This window comes from Sapajus apella, unplaced genomic scaffold (genome assembly GCF_009761245.1).
Source record: "Sapajus apella isolate SASKATOON/1434 unplaced genomic scaffold, GSC_monkey_1.0 scaffold11, whole genome shotgun sequence".
Classification (NCBI taxonomy): domain Eukaryota; kingdom Metazoa; phylum Chordata; class Mammalia; order Primates; family Cebidae; genus Sapajus; species Sapajus apella.
The window spans coordinates 7,747,429-7,759,748 of record NW_022436951.1 but is presented as its reverse complement, the minus strand read 5'-3'; the positions used below and the strand labels follow the sequence as shown (position 1 = coordinate 7,759,748).

Genomic DNA, 12,320 nt, shown 5'->3' with positions numbered 1-12,320 from the left:
TTGATCTCTTCCTGGCTCTCAGTCTCCCTGTCTGTCTCTCTCCACACATATACACAATGCAGAAAGGGGGTTAGAGATGTGGGCACTTGAAGCTGATTCTAACATGCACTTAAAAGAGTGAGCTTCCAGGCCCGGCACGGTGGCTCATGCCTGTAATCTCAGCACTTTGGGAGGCTGAGGTGGATGGATTACCTGAGGTCAGGAGTTTGAGACCAGCCTGGCCAACATGATGAAATCTCGTCTCTACTAAAAATACAAAAATTAGCTGGGCATGGTGGTGAGCACCTATAATTCTAGCTATTGGGGAGGCTGAGGCAGGAGAATTGCTTGAACCTGGAGGAGGAGGTTGCAGTGAGCCGAGATCATGCCACTACCCTCTAGCCTGGGAGAAAGAGTGAGATTCCATCTCAAAAAAAAACAAAAACAAAAACCAAAAACCAAAAAAACGAAAAAGAGTGAGCTTCCTTCTCAGATTCCTTTCTCATTTTCCTATTTTCTCTAGGCTACTGCAGCAAAGACAGATTCTAGGGGTTAGAAGTAGATGATAGTGACCAACTCAGAAAAGCTTAACCCGGGAGTCAGGCAGACCTGGGCTGGTATCCTGAGTTGCCTCCTTCCTACTTATGAGCCTCTGGGCAGCTGACTGATTTTCCCAAATGAGATAATATAAAAGGAGCTCATGGAAAATCCATCCATTTTGTCTTCATGCCTATCTTTCTTTTTCACTCCATCTAAACACCATACATAAATGGCATAAATGGTGAAAAATCAGATTGCTTGGACAATGTGTAACAGTGGAAAGGGGGCCTAGCATGACTAAATCCATTTTGCTCCTAACCAGCTTGCTCTCACCCTTCCCCTGTGATGATGTCTTTTAGGTTAACTGCTTTTGTTTATCTCTGCATATAGGCTAACCTAACTATGGGAGAAATTTAGTTTATAGTTTAACTTTAAAGCAAGGATGCTTTAAAAAGAATCCCTAAGGAGATAAGAAGGGTGTACATACAAGTAACAATGTTACATTAAAAATTTATAGGCTGGGTGCCGTGGCTCATGCCTGTAATCTCAGTACTTTGGGAGGCCAAGGCGGGAGGATCACTTGAGGTCGGGAGTTCGAGACCAGCCTGACCAACATGGTGAAACCCCATCTCTACTAAAAATGCAAAAGTTAGCGAGGGGTGATGATGCATACTTGTAATCCCAGGTACTTGGGAGGCAGAGGCAGGAGAATCCCTTAGAACTAGGAGGTTGCAGTGAGCCGAGGTTTCACCATTGCACTCCATCCTGGGGTACAAGAGTGAAACTCTGTCTCAAAAAAAAAAAAATTATAACAGTATTGTGACCTGACCAAGGACAAAGACGTTTATCCTTGCTGTGGCCCAAATGTCTGTGGTCATCAGTCACCTATCGACTTCAACCTCCTTCCTCTTCCCCTTTCTCTTAACATAAAAGGAACCTACATTTGCTTAAGGTGGTTCTTTAGGACACAAGTCTGCCATCTTCTCAGTTTGCTAGCTCCCCAAAACAAAGTGGTCTTCCTTGCCCCAATACCTTATCATTTGACTTATTGACTGTCTTGCAGCAAGTGGTACAAGCTTTGGACTCAGTTACAAATGCAAGAAACCATGTTTAGTCACTAAGGAAGTATCTTAGTCACTGAAGAAGTATCAGTTTCATAGAATTTTACAGTAGTACAGAGATGAATCATTCTAAGGTCGATAAACTCAAATGTCTTTGAAGATGAGGAGCATACATTAGGGAGAGAAGCAGGCTGGGTCATAACAGCAAGCAGTGGGGGGACTAGGGGTGTGCACGCCCTGCCTAAAGCAGTCAGTTTCAAACTCAAAGTCAGTCTATTCCAATATGGGTCCAGAGGCTGCCAGTTTTCTACCTTTAATCCAGATTCCACATTTTAAAGAAAATAATGCCACTGATTGTTAATTAAGATGTGTCAGGCACTGTTCATAACACTTTGCATGTATTAATTCAGTCAACAGTTCTATAGTATGCCCCATTGCTATTATTCCCATGTATTAGTCCTTTCTCATGCTGCTGATAAAGATATACCTGAGACTGGGTAGTTTATAAAGAAAAGAAGTTTAAAGACTGGTTTAAGTCTTGTGTAAGACTGCTCCTTGACAGAACTGGCCCTCTGCACTCAGGGTTTTCCATCCTCTGTTCCTTCCCTTTCTGTCATGATTTGTGTTTCTATACCATGCTCTGTCATTTTGGAGGGGCAGCTTGATACACTGGCTAGTCATGTGGTTTTGGGAGCCTGAATCTGAGTCTTGGATCTGTTCCTACCAATGGCATAAGCTTGACAGGTTATTTAACCACCTTGGACCAAAATTCACTTATATTTAAAATGGGATGATATGATTTAGCTGTGTCCCCACCCAAATCTCATCATGATTGTAGCTCCCATAATTCCCACGTGTTGCAGGAGGGACCTGGTGGGAGATAATTGAATCATGGGGGCGGTTTCCCCCATTCTGTTCTCATGGTGATGAAGAAGTCTCATGAGAACTGATGGTTTTATCAGGGGACAGCCTTTTTGCTTGGCTCTCATTCACTCTTGTCTGCTGCCACGTAAGATGTGCCTTTCTACCCCCACCATGATTGTTAGGCCTCCCCAACCACATGGAACTGTGTCCTTTGAACTTCTTTTTCTGTATAAATTACCCAATCTTGGATATATCTTTATCAGCAGCATGTGAAAGGACTAATATGTGGGAAAAATAGCAATGGGGCATACTATAGAACTATTGATAGGTATGGACTGAATTAATACAGGCAAAATGTTATGAACAGTGCCTGACACATAGTAGGTACTCAGAAAGTTCCAGCTATCCTTATCTTTACCTAGTCATTGGGATGGTCCTTCTTAAGGATACCCTGTGTTAGACAGTTTTCAATTACATTTTTGAAAGTCACAAAACAAGACAGAAAATTCTGAAATTCATATTTTCTTTGAATTCAGCCTACCTTCTCTTTAACTAGTCTGACTGTGACAGCTTCACTATGTGCTGATTTGGAGGCCAAAGTTTATCCTTTTTAGTGATGTAGCTAATTTTAAACTGACTGGATATACTCTTCTTTTTAAAATAGCAGATTAACTTTCACCAGCCAGGACTTTGATTGATTTGCAGGCAGGTTGGAGGAGGGAGGATGGGCACAGCAGGAGCAAACTGGCCCAAGTTGCCTGTGGCATACCAGGGGCATCCAGTGTGCCTGGGCATAACAGAGACCCAGCTGCACAGGCAGAAATTACAACATTTCTGCTGATGGGGCAGTTCAGTGTCAACTGTAGGGAATTTTTATTTATTTATTTAATTTTTTTGAGCTGGAGTCTTGCTCTGTTGCGCAGCCTGGAGTGCAATGGCATGATCTTGGCTCATTGCAACCTCCGCCCCACCCCCTGCCCCCACCTGGATCAAGCATTCCCCTGCCTCAGCCTCCTGAGTAGCCAGGATTACAGGCATGCACAACCACATCCAGCTAATTTTTGTGTTTTTAGCAGAGACGGGGTTTCATTGTGTTGGCTGGGCTGGTTTCCAACTCCTGACCTCAAGTGATCCACCAGCCTCAGTCTTCCAAAGAGCTGGGATTACAGGTGTCAGCCACCATGCCCAGCTTAGCTGCAGGGAATTTTCAGTTGAGGAAATGTATTCCAGCAATGATGGCTGGACTGAAATAGGTGTGAATCATACTTACAGGTTCTCCACCTGTCCTTGGTTGGTCTAACCACCTGTTAGTCCAATCACTATAGGTCACCCAGCAGTAAGCCTGGGCTTCTGTGGCCCTCGTGATCATCCTCTGGTCTTTTAATTTCCATAGCTATTCTCAGTAGACAGAGGCCTGCTTTCTCTGATATACTCTAATATGAGGTGTAATTATAAGTAAATTAATCCCTTTTAAAAGCACACAGGCTACTGCTCACATAGTCAATGAATTTTATTTCTATTAAAGTAATGCCCTTGGAGGTAGTGTGCTTATTCCACCAACGCTGATTTAATTCAACCTATTTCACAAGTTTTTGGTAACTATTTTCAAAGGCAGTATCTGCAGGGGTGGCGCTCTTCTAATTTAGAGGCTGGATTACTATTATTATTTTAAAAACATTATTTCCAGGCAAGCTTTGTCAGAAAGGTATATGCTGCCAGGTTGATAGATACTATTTTGGCAAAAATAAAGATTAAAAACTGGGCTATTGGACTGGGCACGGTGGCTCACACCTGTAATCCCAGCACTTTGGGAGGCCAAGATGGGCAGATCACTTGAGGTCAGGAGTTCGAGATCAACCTGGCCAACATGGTGAAACCCCGTTTCTACTACAAATACAAAAATTAGCTGGGCGAGGTGGCACATGCCTGTAGTTCCAGCTACTTGGAGTCTGAGGCAGGAGGTTGCAGTGAGCCAAGATCGCAGCACTGCACTCCTGCCTGGACGGCAAAGTGAGACATTGTCTCAAGAAAACCAAACAAATAGAAACAATAACAAAAAACTTGTTATGAGATTAAATTTCCTATGTGGCTTGTCAGCCCCTGAAACAATCCCTAGAAAGGAATTAAAAAAATACATTGAGTCACAGTATAATAACATCACATAGGCCTATTAGCAACTTACTTGATAGATGTCTATTTGGATATTTAAGTTCTGTGGTACTTGCTAAACTGAACAGCGAATGTACTCGCAAACCAACCAGCCCAGTAGCAAAAGTTTTATTCGTTTGTAGGCACACTTTGGAATCCACAGAGCAGAGGCTTTCTGCCTGGAACACAGAGGAAGTTTAGGAGGTCTCTGTCTGTGCCTCGCCTGTTCCCACCACACTTAATGGCACTCTTACGTATCACTTACTTCATCGGCAATGCACACGCCTCCCCTTGCCCGCACCAGCTCAAAGGCTTCCTTTAGAAACCCCTTTGGGTACTGGACAACTCCATTCACACCCTGCAAAAGACCAGACTAAGTAGGCCTATAATAACAGCATCAGTTTTTTAAAAGTGTGTAAAAAGTTAGATCATCATCATCATTATCATGATAATAACACTACAGACTGATTAACAACACTCTGCAGAGCAGTTTCCACTATGGGTGAAAAGAAGAGTTACTGCTCTATACCATAACTTCCAGAAAAAAGATGCGAACATTTATTATTTTCTGAGATTAGAAAACAGAATAAAGGAACTTGGTGAGATTAAAGAAAGAGTTCTTCGGACAGTGTGGATGTTATTAAGCAGCTAAAAATAGCCAGGGTTTTCCCTTCTTAAGAATTTTAGGAGTTCAGTAGTTTCATCTGTTTGGTGGGAATGGAGGAGAGGGTTTTTAAAAGGTCATTTGAAAGTCAGTGTCTTCTTTTTTGCAAGGAGACCAAGAGAATGAATTGAGAGAGAAATACAGTGAGCACTTAATTCATTTGGAATTCTCTAGAATATACGAGTTAAAACTTTCTGATAATTGCAGATTTAGCTCCATTAGTGTCTAAGGTTCATATACCCACTTGAATAGGTTCTGCAAAAAATCCAGCAATTGAGTTGGCCACAGATGTACTCAGCGTATCTTTGAATTGCTCAATATACTGATCTTTAGCTTGGCAGCAGTCTGCAAAAAGCAAAAAACAAAACAAACCACAGCATTTGAAAATGTGAGCCTGATATTTAGAAGCATGGAGAAAAACAGGAAAAAAAAAATACCAGACAGGGTAAGTCAATTATGGACTTCAGAATATGGTAAACTACGGGGTGAGAATATGCATTTCTGAAAGGGGAATATTCTGTCTGAATGGCTTCTACTTTGGTTCAAGGAGGGAGATTAGGATAGCCACAAAGGCATAAACAAACCACTTCAACTCTTTCCATCTGGGAAAGAAACATCCCAATGTGTCATTGAGCTGGTATAGACAGCTCTTTCACCTAAGGACGCCCATCCTCTCAAGTGGGTGGATCTAACTCAAATGAAATTGGAGTGATTTCATCTATTTGAAAATAACTCTATTTACCTTTCATTGCCATTTAATCCGATGTGCAATTTTAAAGCTACAAAGTGTCTTTGTCTTTAGAGTTAGTAAATAAGTTTGTGGAACAATTAGAATTCAGTCTAAAGAGAAATGCTTGAGAGCCAGGTGACTTCCATCGATCGCAGCCCTTGGCACTTGGTCCTGTGCTTGTTTTTAATAGGTCTTTCTCCCATTAATCAGGAGGTTTTTGTGAACAGGGAATATGCTTTGTTCATTTCTAAAATCTTTGTGGCCAAGCAAGCTGTTTGGTACACTGTAGGTGCTCAGTAAATGTTTAATGCATTAAGAAGAAAATACTAACAAATAGTAGAAATTATGGCTGAAGTGAGACATTGAGCAATTTTGCTTGAAGGCCTTTCTTTCTTCTTTTTTCTTTATTTTTTGAAGGTCTTTCTAATGGAGAAAGCCAGTAAAGTGTCCTTGTTCAAGTGATCTATCTTCAGTTCATTAATTCTCTTTTTGGCTGCATCTTACTGCTGACAAACCCAGCTGCTGAGTTTTAAATTTCAATAATTACTTTTGTATTACCAGAAGACATACTGTTTTCAAAATTTGCTCTCTCATTCTGCACTGTGCCCTATCCCTTTTACATATTTTCAAGCTTATATTCGATTTTCTTGAAATGCATTAAACATATTCATGTTATAGTCAATCTGATAATTCTGTTAATTTGAAATCCTTGCAGATCTTTTTCTTAATAGTGGGGTTTTGTGCATTGTATGTTTAGTTTTGACAAGGAGCAGTTTATTTTCTTTGGAATTTCACTTGTGAGAATTCTTTGAGGCCCAGAATGAGGTAGATCCTTCCAGAGCCTGTTTGAGTTTGCAGCTTCCAAGCGTATGGGGCATTACCAGTCTAAGATTCCTTTGCATTATAAGCTTGAGGAAATGAGCACTCATAATGCAAAGCCTTGGAGGGCCAGCCTGCAGGTGAGAGCTTCAGTGGTGGTTCCTCCCGGTTCCTTTACTTCCATTCAGCACCAGATTCCTTGCAGGCCCTTTAACCTATGACGAGTTGTTCTTGGTGGTGTATTTAATTCTAGTTGACACATAGATAAAGATGTGGCCTATTGGGGGCACCAGATTTGTGGCAGGGGAGGGTTTTCTGTAAGATCCCTTACTTTGGCTGGGCCCTGGACTTCGTCATCTCTTCCCTGCACTCCACTGAGCCATCGACATGGAAGCTGAAGGTTACCAGGTTACACAGATGCTCTCAGGGTCAAAGCTGGCTGCAGTGTCCTAATGACCTCTTTGGGTTTCTGAGAATTCATGCTTTCTTGTATCCATGCTTTAAAGGGAATACATTTCATTTTATCCAGGATTTTTAAAAATTGTTTTCCACTGGAGAAAACCCAGGCTATCATGTTACCAGTACCAGCTGTTCATCCAGCTCAGTTGTCTTAGTAGTAACCATATTTACTTTCCCATCCCGCTTAAAAATACTACAAACGTTTCTGCCATGCTTCGTTAGCTGCAAGCCTCACCGCACAGACACACAGGCATGAATCCTATGGATGGGAGAGGACGAGAGGAGAGTGGGAAGATTGCCCAGCAGGCTTGCTTAAGCTCCAGAAACTTCCATCTGTGTGTCAAAATTGAAAGTGGAAATCACCAAGGAAGCAGGAAAGGTGGGGGGGGGGGGGGAAGAGAGAGAGAGAGAGAGAGAGAGAGAGAAATTCTTCTCTGGAATAACAAAGGTCCTAAAGCATACATGACTGAACCTTCAAAACTTTTATCCACATCTGTCATTTGGCTCTAACAGCACCATGCAGTCTCTGAACTTAAACTTATATCCATAGACGGTAGAAGGAGTGCAGAGAAAGATGTGGATGGGATGGAAAGCCCCAACCCAAGTGCCAGAGAAAGCAGTTGGGGAGAGGGGTCACCCCATACCATCCCAGTGCTTGCTTAGAGGCGTCAATGCAGCGCTGTCTCCAGGGGGCTAAACAGAAGGAACAGAAACCTCCTGCAATCACCATCGAAACCAAAGCATAAGTATATTTTATACCTCAACTCTTCAGATTAAAAGTGGGGAAATACTAGTTGGCCCCGAACATATTATTAGGTTACGTGTGATATTCGGAACCTTCGATTGACAGAGGTACCTGATATCTTTGGTTAATTGGAGGTTGGGGGTTGAGGGTATGAGAAAGGAAGTAATAAGTATATCAAACCCTCAAAGTATGTTTTTGGCATTACTGTGTTGTTTTGATGGGAAGAATATAGTAAAATAAATCTATGCCTCTAGAAACCAAAATTCCAAAATTTCCCCTTTTTACTAGGAAAGGAAGAGAAATCAGCTTCAGATGACCTTAAAAGATGGATCAGACCTATGTTCAAGAGACATGGTTTGGAAATTTAACAAGCCCATTTATACTGGAAAAATCAAAGAGTAGAGCTTACATTTGGCCAGAACTACAACAAAAGGTTTTGCTTGAACCTATGCTAGACCTTTCATGCGTTTTTCCCTCTGCCCACATGCTAAACAAGGAGATAGTCACCGACTGTGATGAGCTTTTTACTTTATTTCACACTAGCTGCATCGGCTTATTGCTGTAACTCTTGCAGAGAGGCTTGGTGCATTGGTGTCTTCATGAAACCCCAAGGGGGTGAAGAGAGAATATTCTGTTGGATACTACAACAGAATGGCAAAGGAAGAATTTATTCCAGCTGGTGGTACAGAAAGAGTTATGCGGAGTGAGAAGCCAAGAAAGAACTACAATTTTTAAGAAAAACAAAACTTGCCTTCCAAAAGAAGAAGAATGACATGATCAGTACCAGGTTTGGAACATGGTGGGGGCAGTAGGTGATGAGGAGTGAATCTCATCATGGGTTACATCTGAAACTCGGGGCCTGGAATGAACCCCTAGGAAGAAAAAAGTCCCGGGAGGTAGATGGAATAAGATAGAGAAATATACCACATAAACATCTAGATTAGACTTACAAAATGGCCCCCTGCCTATGTTGGGAGGGATGACCTATTTCTGAGATGAGAAAAATCTCTACCATGGTTAGTGCCTCAATTCCTCTTAAGGTATTCCTTTCAATATGTTAAGAGAATTGAGAACAGGCAACATCTGTAGTCAAAGAACTGTACGTTTGGATGCTTTTGTAAACATACGTGAATATTCCAGTTTTACAGCAAAGACCAAATGCTTCCCAGCTCCTAAAGGCACTGAAGGAGGCTAGGGCTCTTCTTTTATATTCCAATCTTGTTTGAAGCTTCCATAAATAGTCTTGTCCCTTGAAGACATGAATTAAGAAAACAGCTGACTTCAGATATGCCAAAGGCAACACTTCAGAGCAGAAATGTACGCCTGTCACTATCATTTAGCCTCTAGATGCCGCTAGAGAGATAACCATGGACTTCCAGTATTGTCACATTGCCTGAAGGCAGAGAAGAATGCCTTATGGTAGTCCTCTAGGAGGCTTTATAGTGGGTCTGTCTCTTGTATATATGGAAAAAAAGAGCATGTAGCAGGAAAAGAAGGAAATGACCACCTCTCGAGTGCCTCTGTCTACTAGGCTCTGTGCTGGTGGTTTTGCAGTCAGACCAAGGTCTGGGAGGTACATCAAACTGATTTTAGTCCTTGATGCCATACAGATACAATATTCAAATATGACTTTACCAGGCATTGCTATAGTCTGTCCGTCTTTCTCTACAAAAACTTTCTATGTCTTATCTCATGAAGTGCGGTGATGGTGTTGGCAGCAGCCAGATATTGCTGTCTCTGTTTTACAAATAAGAAAACTGAAGCAAAAGGTGACGCTTTTGTTCATAGCTGAACCATGATGCCGGGGCTGAGAGTGGAATCCATGTCTTGACTTCATGTACCTCCTCAGTCCTGGCCAGTGGAACAGGAATGGTTTTTCAGCTTGGGTTTATCTTGACGGTACATTGGTGTGGATGAGGATGGCTGTGGGAATTGGAAGCACTGGCTTTGGAGTCAGAAGACCTGGGGTCAGATTTTAGCCCTCCAGTCTCCTCTGTGTGAACCTTACTTTCCCTTTAAATTGGAGAGTTTGGTTTACAGCTTTACGTTTCCTTCTGGTTTTAAATTCCGTGAGCATGACATCTTGCCTTGTTCCAGTACTTATTCTTTCATTCTCCTATCTCCATTTTGCTATTATCTCATCTGAATTTTAAGATGGGGAATTTTCTTCCTTTCAGAGCTGTTTTTTAAGACTTCTGTTTTATATTTTTCCTCTCAATCCAGTGATTCATACTATTCCATTAAAAATCAATGTGCTGAAGCTTTTAGTTATTTCCTTCAGAACTACTAAGGAACTGCTATTCAAAAGGTTGCGATGACAAGTCGGAGGCAGGCTTGCTGATTAGCAAGGAACAGATGATGTTTCCTGCCTCCTCTCTCTCCTGTTAGGCATAGGTAAAGGATGCAAATAAAAATGTGATTGATAAATGGAAGCTCTCCTTGTGAGAAAGCCTTTAAAACTTTTGCCAGGCTTGTCAGCAGCCTGCAGAAAGGGTCTTGGGTTTGACAGATGCTCTCATTTTGGCTGGCAGTCCCTGGGGAACTTTTTGACTGGAGTTTTAAGATTCCCAAAACCATTCTTTTCCCTCCTTCCATTGGGACATTGGGATTGGTAAATAATCTCACCCATCTTGATTTCTTATTTTTGTTTTGTTTTGTTTTTGAGACGGAGTCTTGCTCTGTCACTCAGGCTGGAGTGCAGTGGTACTATCTCAGCAACCTCTGCCTCCCAGGTTCAAGCAATTCTTGAGCCTCAGCCTCCTGAGTAACTGGGATTACAGGTGCACACCACCATGTCTCGCTAATTTTTGTAGTTTTGGTAGAGACAGGATTTCACCGTGTTGGCCAGGCTGGTTTCGAACTCCTGACCTCAGGTGATCTGCCTGCCTCGACCTCGCAAAGCTGGGGTCATAGGCGTGAGCCACTGTGCCTGGCCAGGGTGTGTTCTTTCATGCAGGCTGGAGTGCAGTGGCATAATCATGATTCACTGCAGCCTCCACTTTCTCAGCTCAAGTGATCTTCCCACAGCCTCCCCAGTGGCTGTGACTACAGGCATGCCACCATGCCCAGCTTGTTTTCTTTTAAAATTGACACTAGAGTTATTGCTATTATAATAGGGCTAATAGAAAGCCTTGAATTAAGTACCAGGTGATAGTCATTTTTTAAAGCTTAGCTCTGATAGCGTGAGATGCTTTTCCTACATGGCCAGACAGATGGTCTGAGAGTGAAGTGATAACAGGCATAAACATTGATTCAATGAGGAGTAACTTGGTTACTTTCCAGTTTTGCTTCCTCTGGCTTTTCCTTTTTCAGTTTTTTCAAATTCAGTTGTTCCCTCAGGGACAGGTCTGCCTTTATTTGAGTCCTCCGCCACTTCCCACCCTCTGCTAGCCCCTCCCCTGCCCAGTCAGACCTGGTGCACAGCTGCACTTCCTGATTGTTTGCACTGGAGAATCTCGACAGTGGCTTCCTCCCCAAGGGCCACGAAAAACATCTGGACACATTGTCTGCAAATAACAAAAGAAGGAGTGTGGCAAAACATGAACACAAGACACCCAGTTTGGGATAGCATATGACCGCCATCAAGACAAGAGGGCATCTTAATTTTCCTCCCTCATTCTTCCCCCACTTAAGGTGAAAATGGAATGATCTGCATTGGAGAGATAATTTTTTCTTAGAATTCTGCTACATGGGCACTCTACAAAGCAAATTGATTTCAATTTTAGCCTAGAAATAATTTGCTCAAGGGTTTGGGGGTAAGGGCATCTGAAAGAATAAGAATAATTAGGTATCTGATTCTGATGCTGAAAAGGTGGGTACAGTAAGTGAGAACAGAAGGTGAGTGCAGTGATGATTGCATAGAAATTTTGTGTATTCAAGGTTCCCGGAGCCTTGCAGCATACTTGATTTTACTTAAAAGCAAAATAAATTTTAAGACCCTATATTAATTATTATTCAGACTCAGAAGGCCTTTCTAACAGTTTCCTCAAGTGGTCTCCAATTCAATTAGGTCAAATTGAGCCCCTGATTAATGACAGGCTTTATATTAGTTTCTAATCCTTATACCAGGGAAACCTGATCAACTGCTTCACACACCCAGCAGTCTTTAAAGAAACAACAGAAAAATCTCCAAACTTACTGATTGGCAACCTATTCCACCAGGGAGTTCCATCTTGTAGGTGCCTACGTTTGTCAAGCCAAGTGTGTAAGGACTGCACCCGTGGTAGGCTCCTCTGCAGAGAAGAAACAACAGGAAGATGGGGTCAAGTTCCTGGTCCACTGAGTAGGACAAAAGAGAAAATCCAGGAAGGC

The 12,320-nt window shown here is 42.2% G+C and overlaps 1 protein-coding gene across 7 annotated transcripts in view; it reads right to left on the bottom strand.

The window, feature by feature from the left end:
- AGXT2 (alanine--glyoxylate aminotransferase 2) overlaps positions 1-12,320 on the bottom strand; it is a 43,168-nt gene that overhangs the window by 15,462 nt on the left and 15,386 nt on the right. For 5 of the 7 annotated variants that reach the window (XM_032278978.1, XM_032278977.1, XM_032278982.1 and 2 more), the window contains exons 6-9: positions 12,148-12,319; positions 11,422-11,515; positions 5,501-5,601; positions 4,858-4,950 (exon numbers count right to left, since the gene is read on the bottom strand). In XM_032278978.1, coding sequence (XP_032134869.1) covers positions 4,858-4,950; positions 5,501-5,601; positions 11,422-11,515; positions 12,148-12,319 — 460 coding nt within the window. The remainder of the gene's footprint in view (positions 1-4,857; positions 4,951-5,500; positions 5,602-11,421; positions 11,516-12,147; position 12,320) is intronic. The other 2 variants (XM_032278981.1, XM_032278980.1) reach the window with 1 other exon arrangement.